This window comes from Dermacentor silvarum, chromosome 8 (assembly GCF_013339745.2).
Source record: "Dermacentor silvarum isolate Dsil-2018 chromosome 8, BIME_Dsil_1.4, whole genome shotgun sequence".
Taxonomy (NCBI): domain Eukaryota; kingdom Metazoa; phylum Arthropoda; class Arachnida; order Ixodida; family Ixodidae; genus Dermacentor; species Dermacentor silvarum.
Window position 1 is genome coordinate 83,208,387 of NC_051161.1, and position 27,961 is coordinate 83,236,347.

Genomic DNA, 27,961 nt, shown 5'->3' on the forward strand with positions numbered 1-27,961 from the left:
TCGCTGTGAAAAGTGTGATAAACGTGTGCATGCGAAATGTGTGACCTGGCCAGACGACGAACTGGATCTTTTGAAGTCGGGATCGCGCTCCTTTTGCTGTAATTTGTGTGAGTTGAATCAGCAGGGTGTTAAGCCTAGCGACAACGACCCGACGGCGTGCTCCCTGCAGCTTTCCCTTTCCCGAACTGGTTCTCCCTTCTCCTCTTCTGCCCCACCAGGTGACCTTGACGGTAGCCTGGCAGGTCTGCGGCGCCTCCTCCTCGACGCGCTGGAGGGAATCTCGTTCCTGAGCGAAGAAGTTTCCCAACTGCGAGAGGAGAATGAACGCCTTCGTACGGACCATTCCCGCGGCGTGGAGCAACAGACCCAAGTCGTCGCCTCCCTTAGAGCGGAGGTTCGTTGCCTGCGCGACGAGCTGTCGCGACGTGCAACTGCCATGCCTGTGAAGACACCTGCCGACTCCGGAAAGTCACCCACCCTTACTACTTCTACTCCTGCCTCCACGCGAGCTAATGTACCTGTGTTACAACGCACTGCTGAACGACGAGATGCTGTTTCCCCACGTGATTTCGCTTCGTCCACTGAAAAAGCACCTGTGACTACACAAAAAAACAAGAGTCCTGCCTCGGTTGGAGCGCGAAAGACTTCCACATTATCTGTAGCTCAACGGCAGCATCGACCTAAGGCTATTTTTGTTTCTAATTTGAGCTCTGAAACAACCTCTTTCGACTTGACCAACCACTTAAAGGCCTTGAACATTTCTCCCCTCTCCTGCCGGCGACTTAGAACTAAATATCAATCGTATTCTTCTTTTCATGTAACCGTTGATGAAGAAGCCCTTAAGCGCTTGAACGACCCGTCAATGTGGCCAATGGGTTGCTTGTTCAAGCCTTTCCGTGGTGTGCTACACGATGACATGATTCATGCTACTGAAATAACAACCCCCAATGATCAAAGTGGCGTGTAATTTGGAAATTTTTTACCAAAACGCTCGCGGACTTCGCACCAAAGCACGCGAATTTTTTTGCAATGTAATCTCATCTTCTTTTCCTATTTTTGTTATTTCTGAAACTTGGCTGTGTGGTGACATTTCGTCTTCAGACTTCTTTCCACCGCACTACAACGTCTTCCGCAGTGACCGGGACTTCAGGGGATCTCAACAAAAAGGTGGTGGCGTGCTGATTGCAGTTGACAATTCACTGAGATGTGTACGGCGCATCGATATAGAAAGTGTACGGGAGTCGATATGGCTAGAAGTTAGCTTAGCCCGATGTGAAAAATTGTTGATTGGATCGTTCTATGTACAGCCGAATATTTCCCCTGTTTTGTATGATGAGGTCATCTCTTCCATTGAAAGTGTAATATCCTCCCATAGTAAGCACAAAGTAATTCTTCTTGGTGATTTTAATACCCCAGGTATTGATTGGAACACACTTAGATATTCTCATTACAATCATTACACAGAGAAGAAATGCAGCCTGTTGTTGGACTTTCTGTCTTTCTGTTCCCTTCAACAGCATAACTTAGTCGCCAATTCCTGTGGCAACGTCTTAGATCTTTGCATCTCGAATGCTCAGGTTTTAGATGTCTCTCGTTCCGAAATTTTCCTTGTGCGTACCGATAAGTTTCATCCGCCACTAAAGATAACTGCCTCTGTGTCAGCACTGAGGCAGAGCTCCTCCAGTGGCGTAAATGAATCCCCACGCTTTGCTTTCAAGCGTGGTGATTATGTTGAGTTATATAATTCCTTGTCCACCACCGACTGGTCACTGGTTACCAACAAAAGCAATGTTAATGACCAAGTAGATCAGTTTACAGAGCTTGTTTTGAGCAGTATGCGCAAATACATTCCCCAGTACAGGCCTAGACGCTCTAGATATCCCCACTGGTTTTCGTCTGAACTCATAATTGCCCTAAAGCATAAAGATCGCGCACACCGAAAACCCAGAATTACGTTGCCTAATGAGTACAGAGAAGAATTCCGCTTTTTTCGGGCTCTCTGTAAACGTCTCTATAAGCGGGATCAAGATTCATATATGGCATTCTTGGAAAAAAGCGCCTCCGACCGGCCGGCAGAATTTTGGCAGTATATCCGTAAGCGCTCCAATAAACATGGAGAGGGTTTTCGCTTACTTGACTCTAGAGGGGCAGAAGTGCAAGCAGTCGCGGATTGTTTTGCAGCCCATTTCTCTTCCTTATATAAAGATGCAGGTTTCAACGTTGATGTCAGTCAGCAGCACACGACGGTTCCTACATCTAGTGCGGTGCTGTTTGATGAAGAGCTTGTCCACGAATGCCTTAGGCGCTTGAAGCCTTCCCTATCCTGCGGCCCTGACGGCATCCCTTCCGAAATTCTAAAAGCTTACGGCAGTATATTTGCTCCTGTATTGACATCTATATTTAATAACTCTTTGACTACTTCCACTTTCCCTCACATGTGGAAAACTGCTCGTGTTTTTCCTGTATTCCTGTATTTAAGTCTGGATGTAAATCAGATGTGTCGAATTATCGCCCAATTTCTCTTCTCTGTGCTACGTCCAAGATTTTTGAGCTTGCTCTTCACAACATATTGTCTTTTACTGTGAAGAACTCGCTCATTCCGAATCAGCATGGATTTCTCACCGGCCGCTCCACTATCACAAATCTCGCAAGTTTCATGACACAGATCTCCACGCCGGTACTTCAAAGGGGGCAAGTTGACACCATTTACTGTGATCTCAGCAAGGCTTTTGATGTAGTCAGCCACTCGCTGCTTCTGATCAAGCTTACGCACCTTGATGTTGACTCGTCAGTTGTGAATCTCTTGCGCAGTTATCTTCTTGATAGATCGTGTTATATTAACGTCAATGGCCAAACATCTTCTTCTTACTTGGCAACTAGCGGCGTCCCTCAAGGGTCAGTATTAGGACCACTCCTTTTTTTAATTTTTATTAATGACGTTCTTTCTGTTATTCGGAACTCTTCTTTCCTTCTATATGCCGATGACATCAAGATTTTTAAGAAAATTCACACTGTTGATGACTGTCACGCCCTGCAGTCTGACCTGTTTTCCTTTTCTAAATGGTGCAAGGATAATAACCTTACCTTGAATGCTGCTAAGACCAAAGTCATGACTTTCACACGCAAAACAGCAAGTATTTCTTTTTCTTATTCTATAGATTCTGTGCCGTTGTGTAAGGTCTGCGAGATCAATGATCTTGGTGTACTTTTTGATGCAACCTTACACTTTTCGGCTCACACTAAACGTGTTGCAATGCGGGGTATGCGCTCTCTTGGTTCTGTATGCAGACTATCGAGGGAATTCAAGTCTCCTACACCGTTCCGCAAATTATACACAACCATCTGCCTTCCTCAACTCGAATATGCGTCGGTCGTCTGGAATGGCTCTTCTAGATCCAACAGTGACATTATAGATCGTGTCCAGAAAAAGTTTCTAAGCATATATAATCACCGCTTTGCAAACCTGGACATTGCACCCTGTACTACCACTGTTGGATTGTCATTGCCTTCGCTTCGCGACCGACGTAATCGCGCTGACCTTCTGTTTCTCTTTAAACTCCTTCACGGTAACCTCACGTGTCCCGAACTTCTCAGCTGTGTCATGTTCCGCATCCCACGCAAGATCACCAGAGAACATAGACCTTTCCTTGTGCCTGCCTGTCATCACGAACACTCAACTGTCCACAGAATACAGAATCTTTATAACGCTTACTTTCGTGAACTTGATATCTTTCATAACTCCTTGTCATCGTTCTTGTCCGAGCTTTGCCTTGTATTATAATATCATGTATTGTTCAAGTGTCCTTCTCCTCCTTTTTCTTTTGTATTTACTTTGCGCTTTGTTGTCCGTAGTCTCTTCTTTTCACAATTTTTTATTTTTATTCATTTATTTTTTAATGATTTTTCCCTGAGTGTCTTGTTTTTGGTTTGTAATGTATGCGTGCGCCAGCACTCAGACCTTAGGGTTGTTCCTGGGCACGTTAAATAAACATGATTGATTGATTGATTGATTGATTGATTGATTATTATTATTATTATTATTATTATTATTATTATTATTATTATTATTATTATTATTATTATTATTATTATTATTATTATTATTATTATTATTATTATTATTATTATTGTACTGCCATGCCTTTCAAGATTTAACACAGGCTTTGTTTAAGTTGCTCAGCTCAGCGCTGTTTTATAGATCAGCTGCCAATCCTCAGCGAATCAGAGCACGTCAGCTAATCATAGTTCTTCAGGCGCATGTTCTTTCTGGTGTACCAACAGGACCTGCGCAATAGCATGCAGAGTAAGTCGTGCGCTGTTTCGTGCAGTATTGGCTAGAATAAACATTCGCAGGTGCACGCGGAACACTCTACTACCAATAACAACACAGCATTTATTGTGGAGGTGGCGCGCCCCGGTTGAAAATTGTAAAAACACAAATGCTTACTCTCCTTACTGCCTTTAACATCTTACTGCTGGCTGCGCTTAAATTGTTTCACCTTGGTGCTGATTTATGGATAAACTGAAGCACCGAAGAGGGTGCCATTTTGTTTATAGTATGTACCGGCCGCTACAGCTCCTATCATCTCTCCGATTAAAATCTACTCATTGTAGGTGGAAAGAACGTTTAGATATTAAAGAAAAAGAGAACCTGTTTGGCACCTATAACCCAAGCTTAGTGAAGAAATAGTTCGATTGCACGGTGGCATATTGTCAAACAAATAATTAAATTCTGGGACATTACGTGCCAAAACCACAACACGATGGTGGGGAATGCCGCAGTGGGGGACTCCGGATTAATTTTGACCACCTGCGGTTTTTTAACGCGCACCAAATGCACGGCACACGGGCGCTTTTGCATTTCGCCCTCATCAAAATGCGGGCGCGATTTCATCCCGCGCCCACGGGCCTATAGCAGCGATATGCCAAGGCGACTATACGCCACCACGGCGAGTCAAATATTTTCAGGGCTAGTCTAGTTCTTGTTTTTATTTCGGATAAAACTTTCCTCGTTGTCCATCGGGCTACTTTCTGATTGTGGATTTTTTTTCTCTCTCTCGTTGCTGTATGATATTTTTGTCGCGTGAATCGCTCTTCGAACATTCAGATTTACGTGTTTGTAACATTTTTTTTTTCGGGTCCTTACATTTTATCTGGTGGATTTTGTTACTGCACTGCCATGTTATCTTGTCCCCCCCCCCCCTCCTCCTCCTTTTTTACCCCCAATGTTCCTTCTGGTTCATTATTTCCGCAAAGTCGGGCGTTGTTTGTGAGTTGTTTTGCCAGTTTTTCTTTAATATTTGAAAATTTCGTGTATATGTTTTGTACTCGGGCCCTTACAGTAATACCGATGACGCGCGGTGGGTAATAAATAAATAAATAAATAAATATAAATAAAGCTTACGGAAACACGCTCAGCAGCCTAAGTATTAAATCAATCTGTCCATAATAAGAAGAGTTATCAGTAAGAAAACCAAATTTTCTAGCCCCTTCAAGGGAAGGGAGTGACAGTATTTGTTACGAATGCACCCCTTATTTTATTTTTTTTTTCTTTACGAGCTACGATGGGGACGCTGCGACAAAAAAAAAAAACGGAATTAAATTCTGCAGTTTTACGAGCCGAAACAACAATCTGATGACGAGGCATGCCGTAGTAAGGTACTCCGGAATAATTTTGACCACCTGGGGTTCTTTAACATGCACCTACGTCTAAGTACACGAGGGATTTTGCGTTTCTCCGCTTTCGAAATTCGGCTGACGTGGCCGGAATCGAACCCCCGACCTCCAACTCAGTATGGCGCAACGCCAAGCCATTGAGCTACCACGGCGTGTCGCTGTGTCCAGCCATTGTAGAAATTACGGAGGCGCATGTGACACATTCCTGAATGGGATTTTCTTCGATTGCACTGGGCAAAGCTAATACCGGCACGATGAATCTACGGGTTCCTTGCACGAGCCATCTCAAGTCGTTGTGACACGTCACATCTACGGCATCGACTTTCAGCCAATGAGCGCACGGAAACCTGAATTCACAGGTGAGGGCGTTTTGTGCGTTGCGTAAGGCAATACCCATACCTTTCTAGCTCTTGACAACACACAAGAGGCCATACCACTCTCACGGTCCGATGCAGCCAGCAGACTTCGAGTGCTTGCACAGGAGATCATGCACTCTCTATGGTGCACACCCAGCGGCCAGACCAACCGGAGCAATCGTCAATACCACCTGCCCTATTTGATGCATATCTGTATGCCAAGTGGACTCCACCGAAGAGAGGCCACTATGCTTTATCGCTTATGGATAGGGGTGGCATTCAGTAAATCTTATTTATTTCCGATTGAAATGGCCGACAACGCTCTTTGCAATGCCTGTCTTTGCGAGGAGACGCTAGAACACATTCTATGCGACTGTCCTGAATATAATGTTCAGAGACAGTCCCTGGCGTCCGTTCTAGCGCACCTTGACAACAGACCAATGTCAGTTGAAGTGATTCTCACATGTCGTCGACAGAAGACATCGCAGCTGAAGGCGACGAAGGGACTACTCAGGTTTTTAAAAGAAACGGGCTTGGACAAGCGGCTGTGACAGTGATGTCACGTACAACGCAAGAGTGACGGACTGTGACTGACGATGTGTGTGCTGTGCGCTCTCTCTCTCGCCTCCCCATCTTTCATTCCCCCTCATCCCGCTCCCATGTGTAGGGTAGCAAAACGGTTGTGCTGAACTGGTTAACCTCCCTGCTTTTCCTTCTCCACTCTTTCCTTATTTCCAGTCCTCAATTACATTGTTTATAAAGTTCGAAAGCCACATAATTTTATCCCAATTTTATTCAAATATTAAATTGAAATAAATTGAAGGTAGAAGAAGGAATTTTTCCGTATGTTTGAATAAGTGCTTATAATTAATCAGTGATTAAACCTTTTTTTATTGGACAATCAGTAATTTCTAAGTTGTGTCACTAAATTATTGGACGACTGTCTTAAGCATACGCACTAATTATGTATTGGCTGCATACATTACACGAAAGCAAAAACGATTATTTCGCCATTATTCACGGAACATCGAATCCCGCCAAATATTTGTCACAAATATATGTGTTGAGCACGTTGAAGTCCCCCCAAACAGAGCCACAATGAATACTCAGGGAGTTCAATTTTTCCGCAGTTCAATGTGCGTGCTTCTTCTTTGACTCTACTTGACAGAACTGGCAAGAGCAAGTCACGTGCACAAATGTATCCACCGCGTGTGTACGTAATAGGGACCGAACTCGCGCAGATACACTAAACTAGCATGAATTGCACACGCCTCGCGAGGATTTAAGAGGAGTGCAAGATCAAGGAGTGCCATTGACCAGTGACAGACAAGTGCCATAACGGGAAAGAATGCCTAAATAATACTTTGTGCACAGTCCACAGACCAGCTTTTTATCTCTTATTCAGAGACGGAACAACATAAGCAACCCCTGAATGATGCGCGCACTCATATATATCTGGTGGATCGCGATGCGCCCTGTCATGACAGAACGGGTAAACGCCCGGGCCAATAATTTGGAGGACGCTTAAGCTTCGCCTTTAAGAGTCGAACGCGATAGCATTCAAAGATTCCTGGCTGCTTGTCAGGCTACCCGGCAACTGCGGCTTTCTTTTTTTTTTCTGCACCTTCGCCTCCGCGGCAGTGGTGCGCGGAGGCGAGCGCCATCTGGATGGTGTTGTTGCAAGGAACCGAGCGGGCGCCCCGCTGTGTGAATGGTGGAAACGCTAGAAAAGGGGTTTGTGTTTCAGTTTCCGAGTAACAGATTTATGTGTTCTCGTATATTCAAATTACAATCCAACGTTATCATTTCTGTACGTTGTGTTTTAAGTTGTGCTTTAAGATTTTTCTGACGCATTTTACTTTGAGAAATTCAATTAGTTCAGTATCTCCTCTGCGCCACGCCGAGGGCCTGCGTGTCTGTGATTCGGAATAATTTTTCGCCAAATGACGGTCGCCGCCGACACCGGATTTTTTGCGACACGGGGCACTTAACGATGTCGCGTTACACGTCGCTAATTACTACGATTGTGTTGCTGTCCCGTCAACTGCGACGTCAATTTATCAGAAAGCTGACGCATGTAGCGTAGGTCGGAAATTTAGGACTACGTATTGAACAATTTAAAAGCGGCGTTCAGGTTAATCACGTGGAAAGACAGCATTATTGGCGCGAGTGTTAAAGGGCAAGAGCAAAATTTAGAACCGCGTAAAAAGCGTAGTGTCAGAAAGTGTGGATATACAGCAGCCTCACTGAAAAACGTTTATGTTTGAAGTTAGAGTGGATGCTGCACGAAACGTTGTCAAGTACCTGTCTTTAATACCGATACTGAGAAGAATGCGGCTATTACCGCTCGCCGGAAATGACGCAGTACTTGGAAGGCTGAGAACCAGTGCGGTTCTTCGGCACGACCTCCGTGATTTGCGTCACATCCGCTAACAGCAGGTGCAAGCGTCGTTTGCTTAAGTGCTATTTGACAATTACAATTTGACAAAAAAATAGACAATTACCAACCCTACAGCTTTCTCACAATTACTTCAGCAGTATATACTATTTATTAATAACCAATAATGTCACAGTGAAATTTCGTTGCTGTTGACCTCTAACCATGTGTCCTCATCATTATCATCATCATCATCAGCAGCAGCAGCAGCAGCCTATATGTATGTCCACTGCAGGACGAAGGCCTCTCCGTGTGATCTCCAATTGCCCCTGCCTTGCACTAGTCAATTCCAACTTGCGCCTGAAAATTTCCTAACTTCATCCCACCTAGTTTTCTGCCGTCCTCAACTGCGCTTTCCTTCTCTTGGTATCCATTCTGTAACCCTAATGGTCCACGGTTATCCATCCTACGCATTACATGGCCTGCCCAGCTCCATTTCGTCCACTTAATGTCAACTATAGAATATCGGCTATCCTCATTTGCTCTCTGACCCACACCACTCTCTTCCTTTCTCTTAACGTTAGGCCTAACATTTTTCGTTCCCTCGCTTTTTGTGCGGTCCTTAACTTGTTCTCGACCTTCTTTGTTAACCTCCAAGTTTCTGCCCCATATGTCAGCACCAGCAGAATGCAATGATTCTACACTTTTCTTTTCAACGACAGTGGTAAGCTCCCAGTCAGGATTTGGCAATGCCTGCCGTATGCACTCCAACCCAGTTTTATTCTTCTGTAAATTTATTTCTCACGACCAGGGTCCCCTGTGAGTAATTGACCTGGATAAACGTACTCCTTTACAGACTCTAGAGGCTGGCTGACGATCCTGAATTCTTGCTCCCTTGCCAGGCTATTGAGCATTACCAACACAACCTAACCATGTGTGTCATTCAGCAATTTGGTCAGATAGCGAACGGCCACAAAGGAACACCGTCGCAGGTGCCTCGCATTTATCGTTAGGCCTAAGTCTTTTTGAGAATCACTTCTTGTCGGGTGCCGACAGAATGTGACCAAAGGGGCCTTGCATTCGTCGGGTGGAACCGTTACAGACTTTTCTAACAGGACAAATCGGCCGACTCCACCACTACACTTACTTACAACCTGTTGCAAGTGCACAGAACGGGTGATGACATAAGAACAAACAGGAGACAAAGCGCTAACTTCCAGGAAAAGCTTTTATGGCCTTGCTATACCTTTACTGGTGTTTTTACGAGGTAGGTTTCCCAATGGACAAGTCCGCAACGCGCGCCATCTAGTGTATGCTTGCGTCACATTGCAATAAAATGTTTGATTGCGTCAGGTACCCCTGTCTTTTCTTCCGCCTTCCAAGTGTGCTTGCTATGCCCAGCCATGGAAAGGCTGTTTTTGCTTTTAGGGCCCTCTTCCTGAACCTGGATTAGAGGGTTACGCACGCGAATGCAGATTACGCGTAGAAGGTACGACGATAGAGAGCAAGCTTGCTTTCGTGCGTCTACTGTCGGTCGAGTCACACATTCCTTGTACTCGCGTCTTGTCTTCGGGTGCAATGCACAGCTGACACACAGGAGAGGAGTGGGCCGCAGCTATCAGCTGTTTATGTGCCCTTAGTCGACCTGCAAATGACCCGGCGTTTTCCGCCTGCTTAGCTTGCTCATTGCCTTCACTCGGGAGACAATTGAGCGATAGCGAACGGCCACAAGGGAACACCGTCGCAGGTGCCTCGCATTTATCGTTAGGCCTACGTCCTTTTGAGAATCACTTCTTGTCGGGTGCCGACAGAATGTGACCAAAGTTGCCTTGCATACGGCTCGGGCGTCAGTTCCACCGGCGACCTTCGTTCATTTGGGACGTCCCACGCGCCAGCAAAACTTGCCAAGAAGCAGCTACTCAGTGTAACTGCCCGGAAACGAGGCAATCACCAGCAACCGTTCTCAAACTCAAGGTATCCTTATGCATGCACTTACTCGGCTCATGTATCAAGCGTCATGAAATCAGTACTGACATAATGGTAGTTCTGTAAAAGAAACGCTTCTGAGATATTACGTATATTAGAAACACAACTTTGCAGGTATATTGAAGTAGCGCGATGGGTCGAGGACGAAAAAACATGCAAAACAGGACTAGCATCCTGTTGTGTGTATTTTTTCGTCCTCGTCCCACCGCGCTACTTCAACATACCTTCGAGATGAACCACCTCGCCCAAATCAAATTGCTGCTACAATATCGCCTTTCTGGCAGAAATAATTGTGTGCACATGATCTCCCTTTTCCGACATTACTTTGCTTGCATTGGCTAAGTGGTCGCAAATGGCGTCACGTCAAGTTGCATACGCCATTTGCCTATTTTATTCACTAATTGGTACTACCTTGATAGACGTGACGACAGTGAAACCTCTTTTTTTCATTTTTTTAAAGACTAGCTGGCTACAAATTAGCATGTCTCTCTATCTCTCTGTTTAATTATCTCACAGAACAAACATCTGGAGGAAGAGAACTAAATCAAACGTGTTTCCAGGAACATGCAACAGAGGGAGCTGCATAGAGAGAGGCGAACGGGTTGACTAAGTATAAAGATTATTGCGAAATCAAGAGGACTAAAGTGAGTGAAGACGGTTAATCAACTCGATTGTAACTACCAAGGGACAAGTGAAAACTCCTAGGCCATGACTGAGTGAAGACAGGGGAAGAGCCTGACTCAAACGTCTACAGGAGGAATCACCGACCATCGGAGCTAATCTGGAACACGATGCCGTATGCCTAACGAGTGGAACTCGAGACAAAGACGAATAATCGCATTTAAAAGAGACAGAAGACGACCAAAAGGCTTGAACACAGCAGACATAAACAGCAAGGAGCTGCAGTGGGAAGAGATGACAGGACATGGCCAAATGCAATTGTGATGACAACATGGCAGAGGTGAATGCACGGCAACGACATATGAAGACATGCAGTGAATAAACAAAATGGACGGCAGTGGTGGAACGTTACAACTGAGCTAAAAAAAGTGTTAGGGCATTGCGACAACAGAGTACAAACGAGTCGCGTGGAATAAAAGCGAAAGTCCGAAAGTAGTCATTCTGGCTGAAGACTACTGCTCGGGCACGAATCTGCGGTGCACTACGCCACTCCTGGAACACGCGAAGGAAAATGGCAGTTCCCAACTTTGCCGTGCTGGACTACGTCGTGCTCATGGGGTTCCTGTCGCTCTCGGCCGGCATCGGCATCTTCGTTGCGTGGCAAGACCGTCGGAAGAAGTCCAGCAAGCACTTCATGACAGGAAACAGGCAGCTCAGCTGGCTGCCCGTGTCCCTGTCCATGATGGCCAGCTACCTGTCCTCTATCGGTATCCTTGGACAACCATCGGAGGTGTTCCTCCGTGGCTCGACTTTATGGATCAGCGCCATATCTTCTACTGTGTCCATCGTTGTCGCTGCTTTCGTATTCCTTCCCATGTACTACAAGATGGACATAACAAGCATAAATGAGGTTTGTACGACGCTCTTCATTAGATATATATATTTTTTTCTCCTTGAACGCCCTCATTTCTCGAACCAAAGAACCATATCAAACCTATACGAACCATTTTAGAACTATTATCTCGACCGTGGTAAGTAACAGTGCACCAGCGCGCGGAGGACTGGGAGAAGAATCGGACACAAGCGCTTGGGTCCATTTCTTCTTTCAGGGATCCATTATCTGGTGCGCTGTTTCTCACAATGGATTACCAACTAGCCCGGTCAGACACGTTGCTTTCTCATACACCGTCGTCTTTCGCTCTCAAAGCGGATATCTAAATTGCAACCACGTTTACTTCCTACAATGAAAGGAGTTACAGTCTAGTTAAAAAAGCTGAAAAACACAGAATCGGCAGCTTCGAGTAAAACACTATGCTAAAGAGCTCGATTGCGCAGTGTATACCCCATTCACGCGACCTATGAAAGCTAGCCATTCAGTCAAACTAATGTGGTTTACCTAAGCATTACTCAAGAGTGGTCTTCGCATGAAGACCACTCTTGAGTAGTCACTGTGCGCTGCTCTGTAATAGTTGTCCCTTTGTGTCCCTGCAAGCAGGCTAATTCGTCTAATTGGCGGTGCGGGTTATTTTTTACATGCTGAAATTTGTAGTTCAACCCGTCAGATGTTTGAGTGAGGAAGAATTCCTCCAGAGACATGCAACCCCACAGCGAAACACACAGGAGGGATTGTGAAGGCCCAGGATCCTTGTGTGGGTACTTTAGTTTGAACGGAGGGCAGAAAGTTATATTGGGGTGGGGTGGGGGTATGGAGGTCTGGGCAGGCAGTTGTCTGCTATACAGAAATTTCGGGGGATGCACGTGGAGTCTTATATTTTCTAGCGCTATCTTTAAACTGGCTCGTTAAAGCTATCTTCTGAACTGGAAATGTTAGCCTATAATGCATTTATTCTTTCCGCGGAAGACGAAAAAAAAAATGGTTTTGTAGCATCCGCTTCAAAGTCCTTTGTTGGTTTGAACCAGCGCAAATATATAAACTTTTTTCTTGCTTTATTTTCGTTTCCGAGGGTTCGGGTGTGGTGAGGCTGCACGAGCATCCTGGTAAATCATAGCTCATAAGTTCCTTGCGCAGTAAAAGTGGCGGACATTTTTTTTTTTGCGTAACACACACCCGCGTCGTTATGTACAAACGTAAGGAAATTTACGAGCCGAAAACACCCCCACGGGTTAGCCTTACATTTATTGTTTAGTTTATCGGCTGCTGTCATTCTATGCTCGCCGCGAAATTCTGGAGTTCATAGCTGTTACCTGCAAAAGAAGAGTTGCATGTGATATTTTGTGCGGGTTTTAATGGTCTTTCTTTCTCCGCGGTCGTCGCGGAGAATACTCGATCATTAGTCCTTCATGGGAGGTGTCATTGGCTTTGAGTATTCCGTCCTTGCACCACTGGCTGGGACGCGAAGCCGGACCTCTTTGATAGGCCTTAAAAATGTGAAAATAAGTATATATTTATAATAAGTCTACCACTACCATGGTGACAATGTTTGGAACCCACACAGAAATGCTGAATTTCCACGGGCGTTACCCCTATACATACATGCAGTCTGAGGAGTGGAAGCAATGCGTGGCGTACATATTATGTGCCACTGTTTTTGCCGCGTGGTACATAGGTTTGCTGCAATGCATTTTTAATAAAAGCGCGGTGTGGCTTCACGGCAAAAGGAATCGTATTGCCATGAAACCGAAGCATGCTTCAAAACGGAGCAGCTGTAAGAGCGCCAGTGACTGAGTCTGCAAAATGAAGTTATTTATATAATCTTGGTTTGGCTTTCATTTTATAGACTACACTATAGACTACATTATAGGCTTGCTGAAGTGCCGCAAGCGTCGGTTGTTAATATGAGCGAATCAACCATAATACCTTAACGTACGTAATGCCGTGACGCGTGAAAATTGTACATACAGCGTGAGGGGTAGTTGTGCGTTATGTACAGTGCATGTAGTACGTACACCCTTACATGCACTGGAGCATTTGATGACATTTATCTCCGTATTTGCGAAGTTTATACGGGGCTGATGTTTTCTCTATCGCTCTCTCCCGAAGGTTGTAACTGAGGGTGTGGTCCATACATGGGGGTGAATTATACTCTCGAAAATACCATACTTCAAGTGCACCAGCTCTTGCCTGTAAAACAAAGCGAATACTTGAGGTTTGCTTCTGCTCAATACGTTTATTATTGCAGAGGAGGCAACTTTCACAAACACGTCTTTTTAGCACGCATGCACGTATGAAAAGACATTTGGACAGCGTCTGAAGCACACCGCATGTACTATGTAAAGTCTGAAGCCCGCAAGGACAAAACTTTACACACATCGCGTGAAAGAATTCAGATTAATCGGATATTAAAATAGCAGGGCCGGTGGCATTTAAAAAACGGCTACACTTTTGTCATTCCTTGCTATCCCCGCAACTTGGTTTTACCCTGCTTACGCCCTCCCAGAGTATTAGTGGAACCACATGCCCGGCAGCAAATCGTAGGACGTGCGCGGTGAGCTGGGAAGCACACTTTATTTATTTTATTTTTTCGTAGCGTTAGCATGAGGAATGTTGGAGTGTAAAATAGTGTGTGTTTCTGAAGTGCGGAAAGCCGGTCACGTGGAAGAGGGGGAGAGGGGTTGGCAGAGCTTATTCGGGAGCACCGTGAGTTGCACTTGGCTCCTCGAAGAGTGTGTGTTGAGTAAGCTCCTTAACAACACTTTGCAATCTGGTGAACGCCTTTTTCAATCATGGATCCGGGACCCCAAAGAGTTGCGACGTAATGCTGACACCTTTTTCTCGCACTTATACCGCTAATTCACCACTGATTTTTTGCGAAGCATTCTTTGACTGATATCCCAGGCACTCTTAAGGTACATGTAGGTTCATCCCTCGCCTTGTTTCAGACTTGTTCATTAAATAGAAATGTGCGGCCAACAATAAAATCGAACGTCCGACTTCCAGCACAGCATCCCGATGCCCTAACCAGTAAGTAGGTCGCGGTCGCACAAATACTTCTCTCGTGCCAAAGCCAACTAGACCTTGAGACGTTTGGGTGCCTGCGTCACGGGCAAGTTTCTCGGATTCTTCCCTCGTGGCAGCTCACGCTTCGCGACCCTGTGTTAGACTGCACTACCTTCGGGACCAGCCCACATGCCTCTGTTCTTTCATCGTAGTGGCTAATGTAACGCAGAAGCTGTGCGACATTGAACTGCCTTCATGGTCGGTTCAGGTCACACATGTTTTAACGTTTCATTGCCGCTGCACAAAGGCCATCTACTTCTTTACATTCACCACAAGACAAAAACATAGGTACCTACGATTGTATAACACGTAGTCTCTAATGGCGTGGCAGTCTGTGTTTCACTCGCATGTGCTCGTTTAGTACCCAGCCACCGGCATGACGTAAACATGGCGTCCAACGGCCGGAGGAGTAGAAATCATGGTGTCGCCTTCACAGGACCGTCGTAGCCGTCGTCTTGATACAGACGTCGAACTCGCACTATACCGTCAGACACTTAGCGGCTACACTTACGCGAATGCGTTCGTCCACCTGGTGACGCTTTATGGAACTCCACATAATGCTGGGTACCCGGCTACCTGCGACATGCTTTGCGTAACATTAATTCTAAAAGTGCGTGGGATGTTCGTAATCTCTATTATGTCATCTGTTTTACGCCAGTTTTGCGATCGGTAACACAAGAAAGTGACGTAAAAAACCACTGAATAGGCTATGCATATGAAATGAAGCCCAACAGGTGAAATGCATGTTTTTTTTTCTCTCTCTCTCTCCCAGTACTTGGAGAAGAGGTTCATGTCAAGGGCCATCAGAAATATCGCGTCTGTCGTTTTTATAATGTCAACGGTAAGTGAAAGTCAGTTTTCAGCTTTTCTTAAATTTTCAGTCATAGTTGCTACCGATAGTCTTCACGTCATTATGCGCTATGGTCGAGATGCGCGAAAACAAGAGGCCCCCATTCCACTTACGGAGCTTGGGCGGAACCTGCCGGCGTTACTGTTGTTCACAAAATTATAAAACTGCTTTTTTTAATTTTTAAACCTTCATTATTTTAGCTTCTGTTGCTTCGCTTTGCCACAACCATCCTCCAGCGCGATGTTATTCATTCATAGCCGTCGAGTATCTCGTACGGGCCACCTGACTATCACTACGCAGAAAGAGAAGAATATGCCGCATCCGGTACTACGTTTGGGTTCTTGACTAGAACCTCATTGCTTTGACAGACCACTCCCACATTGATAACCTCCGGACACATTTCGTTTTCTAGCTGCTTTCAGGCTGTGTGTTGCGGCGTGCTTTATGTAAGAAGACATTAGGTACAACTTGTGATGAGATATTCTCAAGATGGGAAATTACTCCGGGTAAATGAAACGTTCGCAACTTGTCAAGTGCGCCGATTAAAAAATAAAGACTAATGCTTTCGCACTCAGCTTCATTTTGAAGGGTTCCCATAAACTCCGCGGAGTACATTTACTTTGATCGGGCCTAGCCAGAGTAGACGCATTTTATGAGGCAGTGGATAGCTCGAGAATTTGGAGTTAAATTTTGCAAAAACCTTTACTGCCTCCACCCCCCCCCCCCCCAAAAAAAAATGGAAAAAGAATGCAATGAGAGCGTGTTTCTTCATATACACTAAATATAATAGTGAAGTGTGTAGGCCGAGGAGTGGTTAACCTTTATATATATAGTTTACTTTTTATGGCCCAGTCACATTTGTGACCCCATATTCAATTTCCTGACCTACAGCTCTGCTCTGACAGCGACTGTTCCACGCTATAATTATATATATACTTTTTACGACGGTTTACGATTCCTAGGTTGCGTTCCAATGCTCGCCGTAAAGAGTTAAGTAGACAGCTAAGCGGACATCGTGTCGTTCGAATTCTGACGAAGCCGACAAGAAATACGGCTTAGCCAAGGCAGCATCGAAGCTAAAAACGATGCAGGCTATACTTTTCTGTTCAAACAAGACGGCGGCTGAGCAGAATGCTTGGAAACTCGACGGGAAGGTCGTCTACACATAAGAAAACGTATTCATAATTTCCTACGCGCTTAATGTAAGCTACGTCGTGTTCTTCATAAATTCCCACATAAAAATAGTTAAAACATAGCGATAATATGTGTTTTGCTTAGCTTTTTTCTTTCCGATGTGAGGTAGCGTTAAATAACTAAGGCGATTTCCAAATGTACTTCGTTTCTTGAACTCGAAGCCGTCTTCTTGGCTGTCAACGCATACTGTTTCCAATGCTGGCCAGAATTAGAACAGACTCCTGGTGTTGCGACTTGGCCGACTTGCCAGAGGCACAACCGGTTTCATAAATCTCGGTGCCGGTAGCCGGTTAGACCACCGCACCAACACATCATTTCCTGGTTTTCCAATTATTCCTAAATTGGCACAATATACTGCATGCAGGACAAGTCGATGGGTGAGCTGGTGTTTAACCATTTAAACATATAACGTAGCGCAAGAACACAACCATAAAAAAAGACGCATAGACAGGCGTGTCAGGGATTTGTGACGTCTGTGATTAGTGTAAATGTGTCCTTATTAGTGTAAATGGGCACCTTCGCTGTAAAAACAGCGAAGGTGCCTATGGCTAGAATCCGAGATTTTATGGGGTCCGCACGGATATACTATAACCATCAACAATAGCTAGAGTGTTGACGTCTTCTTCTACAGCTGGTTCCGTTGCCGCTCATCATTCCAGCATAGAATTTCCCTTCTCTTCTGTTGTCGTAATGGGGAGGCCGCGTTTACGGGGGTATGATCCATTGCTTAAGGAGGTATGAGCCATTCATTGTCTTACGTGACGGACGCATTTAGTAACAGAGGTGATACGCGAATGTGTGTGCGTACCTATCGTCACAATGACCACCGATCAGGAGAAAAAAATATTTTCGTACATTTACTGAAAATTCTGTGTAACCTCAGTGTGGTGCGCTAAACAACTTCGCTAGCCATACACTTTCACAGAGTGAAATGCCTCATTAATTTTTTGAGATTGTGCCCTTGGCCTGCTTTATAACTTTAAGCTGGCAAATTTTGAACAAAAGTGCAAGGGCTCTTTCTGGCGTTCATTATACGCAACAGACATAGCCATTGTCTGTAACGTTTATATTTGACTAACCGGTGCAACTTTGCGTGTGCACACAACGAATCTGCTGAATTCTCCCTCGATTTTGCAGCTGCTTTACATGGGCGTTGTGCTCTACGGCCCTGCTCTGGCTCTTGGATCGGGTAAGGGTAACATATTCATTTTTTCTACATTCGAAGAGCACACGGCTCGGAGTGCATGTGCTCAGGCCACCGGGCGTAGGGATAACCGCGGAATAACTGAACCACTGCTACTGCGGAAGGAACTTGAGATTTCTAACTGTGGAGCATAATTTACTGGAATGACCCTGTTGTTGCGAGCGGGAGATGAACCTATACCGTGTTCTGCCGACGCTTACAAGCAGTGCAGGTTACACATGTCCCGTTTAAAGCAGCGATAGGCTTTGGATTTTGTCTTTTCAAGCCCTTGTGTCACAGAGTTTAGACACTGGCTTTCTCGTTAAGCTCTAATCTGTGCGACGCCGGTTTCCCTGTAATAAGCCGTCAACTCTTCCACTGTTACAATTGTCGATGTCATCACTAATGCTGTTTTTAGTTGTTCATTTTTCTACTTTTACTGCCCGCCTCTTCACAAAACCTTCCTGCCCCGTTCCTCCTTACCCAACGAAAGTAGCACGGCATGTTCGGCTAAAATGTATTCCAGCACTGACTACAACAAGGTCTAGTGGCCTAGCATTTCCAAAATACACAACTAGCTGGTGCACCATATTGGTTACTCTATTCCAGATAAGCAGCGATTTATGTGTAACAAAACGTTGCTTCAAAAATTAATTATGTCTTCCTTCCAAGAAGTTAAACGCTCTATTTTGTGGCATGTCTTACAAGTGCCACGCTTCTGGAGATGGCCCTTATTTGAGTTGTGACATGGTCAAAGCCCTAAAGGTAGCATATTTTTTCTTCATTTTTTTTATATCCTTATTGAGACTCCGCAACCTCGTGGTTACTTCCGTTGGGACACGCAGGAGACGGAAATTCTGAAATCATCGAAACTTAATCAGCAAAGTTGTTTGCGCTATACTTCCAGAATTAAAAACCAAAAACAAGAACAGTATCCTGACTGTCCAGACAGCTGAGCTGAGACAGTATGTGTCGAAAGCTTATTGACTGCTCATTCGCTAGCCCCTGTTTCCTTAAGTATCAGACCGGTCTGTGAAGATGTGATGCTTCCAAGGCATCCTTAGCCCCGCACTTCACCACTGCATGGAGATGGAAAAGCTTCCGAAGAACAAAACTTAGGCTAGAACTCAGCACCTCTAACTCTAAAAGTGTGCAATAGCATACTTAGAATATGATGACTCGCCAATTGTGCGTGCGTGCGTCACAGGCTTGCTTCCACGCTCTCTTATCAAAGTAACGTTTCTATACTTCGTATCTCTTACAATCTCGCGATTTTCGCGTGCACTGTGACGTTCCCCCGTACGCTCAAACTATCTCGAGTTTTTTGTTAGATACCTCCAAAGTGGGTGATTAAATTATGGGGTTTTACGTGCCAAAACCAGTTCTGATTATGAGGCACGCCGTAGTGGGGGACTCTGGAAATTTGGACCACCTGGGGTTCTTTAACGTGCACCTAAATCTAAGTACACGGGTGTTTTCGCATTTCGCCCCCATCGAAATGCGGCCGCCGTGGCCGGGATTCGATCCCGCGACCTTGTGCTCAGCAGCCCAACACCATAGCCACTGAGCAACCACGGCGGGTCCAAAGTGGGTGATATCCGCCTATAATGCTATATATAAATTTGCGAATGATTTAATTGGATCGAATCTCTGTCTTCCAGCACAGCAGCCTATTGCTCTAACCATTAGGCTACGATCAGACACATGCTTTTGCTGTGCCAAAGCCAATGTTCGAAACGTCTGTCGCGTGCGTCACGGGCAAGTTTCTCGCGTTCTTCACTCATGGCAGCTAGCAGTCTGAGACGGTGTGCTAGACGGCCCATATTTTTTTTTCTCATGGGAGCGTTACACCTCCAAAGTGGGTCACGTCCGCCTATAATGCTATCACTTGACAATGCCGCTACATTTATCTTACAGTGACTGGCATACCAGTGTGGTCGTCCATCCTCCTTAACGGCTTCGTATGCACATTCTACACCGCCATAGTAAGTATTGGTAGTAAGTATACTACGCACGTACTCAAAGAGTCTTCTGCTATTCAGAACAAAGTTCAATTTCTGTAACACATGCAATCGTTACTTTAGCATTATCCAACGCGTATTTCCTGATTGGCTGAATAACTCGCCCATGCTTTTTTTTACATATTCTAGTTGTATAACTGTTCAGACCCGCCACGGTGGTTGAGTGGATATATGATATTGCGCTGCGAAGCACGAGGTCCCGGGCTGAAATCCCGGCCGCGGCGGCCGCATTTCAATTGGGGCGAAGTGCAGTGCGAAATGCAATGCGAAATGCGAAACGCGTAAGTCAAAACACACGACAGAAAAAAACATCGCTTTGTGCATTTTTGTCTTGGAACGCTTCTCTTCTGTCTTTTCGAGAAATTTCTCTGCACTATTAAGCCCAACTTCAAATTTCCGTAGAGAAAACTGAGCAGGGGGCAGGGAACTGTGTGAACAATCAAGCTGCGGAATTTATTATGCCACATATGCAATGTTTTTTTTTTAATATTGTCAAGGGTAACACAAACTACTCACCACTAAACCTTATTAAAAATTGTGAAATTAGTTTTTTTTTCTTTTCGTATCATGCTTCTGAGAGCTTTTTCACATTAAATATGCCAAGCAAAAGTATATGTGTGTAAAGGAAACAATTCAAGGTCGGAAGGGTTAACACGATAATATTATTGTACATAATTGGGCTGAAGCGACAACTTTGCTCGATTAGTGTAGCGTGAGTTTGAATTTTTCTTTGTATTATAAACCATATACTGTTCCTAGCTTTTAGCTCACTTTATACTCTTAGTCCAGTTCTATTCTTGCATATTCAAATTGGTTTCGCACAACAGTGCCTAAAGGAGCATGAAAACGCGCAGATTGTACCGGCGACACTTTGCGACATGCATAAAAGCTTCAAGGCCAGTGAGGCAGCGGTATGGACAGCGCTAAATTCCTTTTTGGTGCTTTTAGTTTCTTTTTGAAACTCAAATGAAGTGAACTGACCTCAGCTGAAGTGAAGACCAGTGTGTGAGAGAGAAATTAAAGATGAAAAGAGCGCGGACGGAAGCAGCTTTTTTTTTTTTTTTTTTTTTTTTTTAAGAGGGCGGAGCAGTACGACACGGCGTCAGCATCCTTGTGTGAATAGGCCGCGGCAGACTCGCAGAACGCTGCCTCCATAATACGATAGAGATAACGTCGCCCGACCGCGGATGTCTACACCTAATAAATCTGCAGAAATGCTTTTGACCACGCACTATAGGGGTTGGTGTAAGGTGGTTGGATCGGTTTGCACTCCGAGTCACGATGAACAGAGGCCTTAGTCAGTGTCGTTAAGTCGGGCGGGACGGACCATGAACCGCGTTCTCTCGTGTGCGGTGTTCAGGAACACGCAGGCCACGGCAGAAATTGCGCAGCTACAGGCAGTCGTAGTCAGCAGGACCCCCTAGCGCGAACTATATAGGCAGCTGAGTCAGTTAGCGGCAATGTACTGTGTACTACGCGGGCAGTATGTATACAATGGTGGCGCGGCATACAGGGCGGCATCAAAGCTGTCATCTGGACGGACGTGGTTCAAATGGTGCTCATGTTCGCCGGATACATCATGGTCATCGTCTCGGTGAGTCTCGCTTGAATTGTTGGTGTCGTAATGCATAAGGTTTCCGTGCAAATCGCGCCGCAGATCGTCAAAGCTAACTCCTCACTCTGTACTGCCTCGGGTCCATTTGTTGTGAGAATTGCTTTCGTAATGTAATTCATTTCTATTTGTCCCGTGCCGATACTGCCGACAGCACCGGTACAGATTCGTGCACGTGAATTCCGAAAGGCAAGCTACAAATTGGAAAGTTTTTAACCACGAAATGAAGCTCCCACGATGCAAACATGAGCATAATTCTCGTGATATTGTGCAGTACAATAGCTATCTTTCGCTCGCCAGTGATTTTTTTTTTCATTTTTGTGCGTCGAGAAATTGCGACTGATGATTAAGACATGAAGAAAACAGTGGAGCTGACTCCACTGATTCCTTTTAAAACACAACAGAATGCCAACGAAAAAAACAAAAACAAATGGGAGTTTCACTATAATTTAACGATTTATCCTCTTCCATAATGTAGCTCTGTTTGCCAAGCAGGACGTACGTCTATAGAAAGCGCAAGTCTACTTCGCTTTAGCAACCGTATCTGGCATCACAAGTCACAGCAATTTTTCTTCCTCAGTTCCCGCGGGTAAAGCCAGGGAGTCAACACATCGAATTATTTCAGTCGGGCTTAATTCCCTGGTTGAAGCCTTGCTACTGCAGGTACCATACATGCAATAGACGAGCACGTGCGTTCCAATCAAAGCCTTCCTTTCTCTCTTTCGTTCTTTCTTAAAATATGTAATTTACTAACTAATACTAACTCTTAGAAATATTAATAATGATAACTATAAAAATCGCGGCTCTCAGTAATGCACATTTTATACACATGATCGCGAAGATGCGTTGGGAAAACAAAGCGCAAAGCATTTTCGATGCGTTGACATCCAAACGTGCCGTTTAATTCGCAGGGCCTTCAACATTTGGGAGGCTTTGAAAACATGTGGCGGATCGCCAGCGATGGAGGTCGAGTGATATACACCAAGTAAGATCACAGTAAGCTGCAAACGCACAATGACGCTGAATAACAAAAAAAAACTGCAATCAAAACCTTGCAAATACTTGCATAAAAGCCCGTCCGCAAAATGCATGAAACCTTTCTAAGTGCTCATTAAATGTGATGCATTTACTTTTCTATGTAGTAAGCATTCTTCGCAATATATGTCTGCATTTGCAAAAAAAAAAAAAAACATAGCAGAAATAAACTGTACTATCACTTCTGCGACATACCTTCCTTTTTTTTTTCTGAACTCGCACATAAAATCGGGTTCTTTCTTTACGTACAATTAGTTCTTTCAGTAAAATATGGGGGCAAAATGCTAACACGCCCGTGTACTGTGCATTGGCTGCGCATTAAAACACCCCAGGTGGTCAAAATTATTCGGGTGTCCCCCACTAAGGCGTGAATCGGTGAGCTTGAATCAGTGAGCAGCGTAGTGGGTGGAACAATATACTTGCAACAATGTGCGCTTAAGTATTCATCCAAAAAAAGACAAGCATTTGAAGGAATGGGTGAAATATACAAAAGAAGTAACAATACCAAATGGGGGGAGCCGTCGTGACATTTGCAGAACCAATGTAGAAATTTCGAGTCGATTCGGTTGGCCCACAGTGTTTACGCAGACGAAATTAATACCGTTTGGCGTCCCCGCTCGGCCTTTTCAGCTTCAGCACGAGCATGTACGATACCTACACCTCGTGGAACGTGCTGCTCGGCTACACGGTCATCTGGATGGTCACCTACTGCTCCAGCCAGACGCAGGTGCAGCGCTACTCCAGCATGAAGTCGCTCGAGCGCGCGCGCAGGTTGGTGGCCGCACTGGCGAATTCCAGTGCGCTTTGTTTCGCCTACGTTGGAAATGTGTGCTATGCAGAGAGAGACCTTTCGCTGAATGCCTCGTCTGTAGTACGCACAAGTGCCCGCCGAAATAATGATCAACACTGAAATTACACCGCTTCATGTATGGATACCAAGAGCAGGGAAGCGCAGTCGAGGATGGCAGAAAACTAGGTGGGGTGATGAAGTTGGGAAATTCGGAGGCGCAAGTTGGAATCAGCTAGAGCAAGACAGGGGTAATTGGAGATCGTAGGGAGAGGCCTTCGTCCTGCAGTCGACATAAATATAGGCTGATGCTGGTGATGATGATGTCTAAAAGGCAAGCCACATGTGCCATGCCTTGAAAGTTGCAGCATAGAATCAAGTCAGTTACTAGTCAGTCAGTTACTATATATATATATATATATATATATACCGGGAGATAGAAGAAACGCTGTGCCCTTGTTCGTATTGACACGCGTACTTGTCCAATGGCTGCGTTTTCACCGGCTAACAAATGTGGAAGGCTGTCGCTCAGCGCAAAATGCGCCTTTCTTATCGCTGGTTTTATATGATCTCTATGTTATCGCCGACCCTTGTTTAACCAGATTGCGTGCTCGACGGGATTGGTGTTGTATATTCTAGAACTTACGCAAGCACCATCGATAACGCTGCAAGGTTCAATAAGTTACGTATAAACAGCCCGAGCGTCTGATCCGCAGAACACACGATCGCCGACTGCGCTCGCCGTTGTCGTTGTGCTTTGAGTGTCACTTGCTCTTGTGTGCACAGGTTCACCCAATAATGAATTCGTTTCGTGATTCACAGCTTCTACTATAACCTGACAGTATAAGCAGTCTTCCTTCTTTCCCTTCTGTATGCATCTCCTGTCCCATGCTCTGTATACTTACTACCCATAAAAAGTACCAAGCGGCTTAAGTTAGCTCTATTTTATATAATGCATGTGCCGAACTTACAACATACTATAAAGATTGGCTAATGGCTAATTTGGGCGTCACTCCTTTTTTTTCTATTTGCATTCTCAGACGATTGTATAAATGTGTCTGGTGCCCTACTGTATATGTACGCGTATATTACACGCAACTTTCCTGTTAAGCGAGTTTGCAGAAATCGCATACGTATGGAGAAGATAACTGAAGCAGAAAGAGACGAAGATACGTCTAGATACGTCTACCGACGCTCCGCGAGAACCTGCCACTGGATGATGATGATGATGATGATGATGATGATGATATAATGGGATGCCCCTTTGAAACGGGGCGGTGACAAATAGTCACCTAGCCTGCTTGATTTGATCAGGTATACTATACATGTTCTTTATCTAGCAATTCTGTATCATTATCTTCATCAGCCTATATTTATGTCCACGTACTTCAGGACGAAGGCCTCACCCTGTGAACTCCAATTACCCCTCTCTTGCGCTAGCTGATTCCAACTTGCGCCTGCAAATTTCCTAACTTCATCGTTCCACCTAAATTTCTGCCGTCCTCGACTACGCGTTCCTTCTCTTGATATCCATTCTGTAACTCTAATGGTCCAAAGGTTATCAATCCTACGCATTACATGGCCTGCCCAGCTCCATTTCTTCCGCTTAATGTCAACTAGAATATCGGCTATCCCCGTTTGTTCTCTGATCCACAACGCTCTCTTCCTGTCTCTTAACTTTGGGCCTAACATTTGTCGTTCCAATTTTCTATACCTCTCATTACTTTTTTTTTTCAATATCTACCTTGTACCGCTACCTATGATTTTAAGAGATCAGGTCGCATCAATCTCTTCCCTGCTTTTTTTTTCACCAATACTCTCATCGTCTCTTGCTTATCTCTACGGCTGATCGGTTGATGTTTCCTTCCACTTTAAAGCCAAGCGCTCCTGGAATTTGTCCGTTACCTACGGTTCTCGCTGGGTGAATCCCGTCGCATTCCATTAGGATGCGCTGAGTGGTCTCTGGATCTTTACTGCAGCATACACATACCTCATTTAGTTCCGAATATTTGCTCCAGTATGTTTTGGTCCTTAGGCAACCGGCTCGAGCCTCAAATAGCACGGCGCTGCCCTTTGTGTTATCGTAGAGATTTTCCCTTCTAATTTCTTTCTTCTCATTCTTGTAAATCTCCATGGTTCTTTTTGTTTCCAATCTTTGCATCCAGTTCACTGTCTCTATTTCTCTCACTTTCCTTATGATGACCCCTGGTTGCCTTTTTAAAGTTTCGATGATTCTGTACTGGGTTGTCAACTTTCTTGACCTCGTCCTCCATTCTGTGTCCACGGTTTTCAGGTACAGATACTCGTGCACTTCAGCCGTTCATTTATTTTAACCCATGTTCCTGAGTCTATTTACGAACTCATTTTGATCTGTGCTTCTCTGACTTCAAAAGTGGCCCAACCCATGTTACCCTGCACTGCCTCATTTGTGGTATTACCGTGGGCTCCCAAAGACAACCGGCCTACTGATCTTTGGTTAACTTCCAACCCCGACAAGATACCCAATTTGAAGCATAGAATGGCATTTGCGACTGTTAGCACTGACACCCTTACTCCTTTCCAGATTCCACGCCAAAAAGACGCAACGCGCGCTCTGGCGCTGAATACATACGCCTACATACACGAGCACGTGATGTTTCGATATGGACGGACACGTAGCCTGCAACCGCACGCGATTTCACAATTTTGTTTTCAATCGACTCACGTACGCTGTAGCTTACCCGCTAGTGCCGCCTTATTAGAACCAGAGCAAATAAGCAAGTGCTTCCTTCTTAAAATAGCAAATTATTTAGTATTTGTAACATTTAACCGGTAGTCTATTTACATTAAAAAGAGCAGCCCTAATGTCCGCGCTGAACAAAATCATTCCTTGAGAACACAATCATTCAAACACAATCATTCCCTGAGCTGCAACGCGTGCTTGGCTCATCGACTAACACTGCCAGTGGATCTCGTGCAACGAAGGTACTTTTAACCTTGCTTAGAGGTACTAGTCTCAATGGGATACTTTAGTTCGTTGAGTGCTGCGTTGAGTATTGTGTATGTTGTGTATCTGTGACGTGCACTGTGCATATAATTTAATTTTTCATATACCCATCTCGAGTGGCACGTTAGGCATGTCACTGGGCAAATCTCTCCAGTATTCATTAAAGAGCCTCTTTCTCTCTTTGTTTGCTTCAACTTCAACTTTTGGTATCGAGTAAGCACGGTCGATTCATTCATGTTGCGCGTCTGTCCGTGTATTTTCCTAGAGCTCTGCTTCTCAATATCCCTGGCGTTGCTGGGAACCTGCTGTTGTCCGTGCTGTCGGGAATGACACTCTACGCCGTGTACGGCGACTGCGACCCCAGGCTCACCGGTGACATCGACAAGGCTGATCAGGTCAGAGAAATACTCGCCCTCAAGTGATCTCTCCCCGTTGTTCTGAATTCGGTATCAGAACGATCGGTCACAAGCACCAAAGCACCACGGATAGTGCACTCGACAGCTCGAATTTCACCAGCTACAAATTTTGTGCTCGTAAACAAGCAGGTCAAAGTTGATATTCTTTTATCATTAAATATTGCAACCCTGCTCCGCTTGAACATCATTTCCTTGAAACATGGGTGCTTATTATTATTATTATTATTATTATTATTATTATTATTATTATTATTATTATTATTATTATTATTATTATTATTATTATTATTATTATTATTATTATTATTATTATTATTATTATATAATATAATTATAATAGAGCGCCTCCGACCGGCCGGCGGAATTTTGGAAGTATATCCGCAAGCGTACCAGTAATCGCGGAGAGTGTTTTCGCCTGCTCGACTCTGGTGGAGTAGAAGTCCAAACAGTAGCGGATTGTTTTGCTGCCCATTTCTCTTCCTTATATAAGCCTTCAGGTTTCAACGCTGGTGTCAGTCAGCAGCACACAACGGCTCCTACATCTAGTCCTGTGTTGTTTGATGCAAAGCTGATCATCGAATGCCTTAAGCGCTTGAAGCCTTCCCTATCTTGTGGTCCTGATGGCATCCCTTCCGCAATCTTAAAAGCGTACAGCGGTATATTTGCCCCAGTATTGACATCTATATTTAATAGCTCTTTGAATACTTCCACCTTCCCTCACATGTGGAAAACTGCTCGTGTTTTTCCTGTATTTAAGTCTGGCTGTAAAACCGATGTCTCAAATTATCGCCCGATTTCTCTTCTCTGTGCCACGTCTAACGTTTTTGAGCTTGCTCTTCACAACGTATTGTCTTGTACTGTGAAGAACACATTGATTCCGAATCAGCATGGATTCCTCACCGG

General features: G+C 44.8%; 1 protein-coding gene, 1 long non-coding RNA gene and 1 pseudogene across 2 annotated transcripts in view; 2 read left to right on the forward strand and 1 right to left on the reverse strand.

The window, feature by feature from the left end:
• The window catches only part of LOC125947796 (uncharacterized), a 290,580-nt gene that overhangs the window by 130,796 nt on the left and 131,823 nt on the right, over nucleotides 1–27,961 (forward strand). The window lies entirely within an intron of this gene.
• Nucleotides 1–27,961, reverse strand: part of LOC119461523 (sodium-coupled monocarboxylate transporter 2-like) — a 243,821-nt pseudogene that overhangs the window by 56,293 nt on the left and 159,567 nt on the right.
• Nucleotides 10,188–27,961, forward strand: part of LOC119462244 (sodium-coupled monocarboxylate transporter 1) — a 60,029-nt gene continuing 42,255 nt past the window's right edge. The window contains exons 1-9 of the mRNA XM_049673147.1: nucleotides 10,188–10,383; nucleotides 10,912–11,926; nucleotides 15,747–15,815; nucleotides 18,156–18,207; nucleotides 20,119–20,186; nucleotides 21,736–21,816; nucleotides 22,746–22,819; nucleotides 23,500–23,640; nucleotides 26,908–27,037. Of these exons, the coding sequence (XP_049529104.1) occupies nucleotides 11,588–11,926; nucleotides 15,747–15,815; nucleotides 18,156–18,207; nucleotides 20,119–20,186; nucleotides 21,736–21,816; nucleotides 22,746–22,819; nucleotides 23,500–23,640; nucleotides 26,908–27,037 (954 nt within the window). The 5' untranslated portion in view covers nucleotides 10,188–10,383; nucleotides 10,912–11,587. The remainder of the gene's footprint in view (nucleotides 10,384–10,911; nucleotides 11,927–15,746; nucleotides 15,816–18,155; nucleotides 18,208–20,118; nucleotides 20,187–21,735; nucleotides 21,817–22,745; nucleotides 22,820–23,499; nucleotides 23,641–26,907; nucleotides 27,038–27,961) is intronic.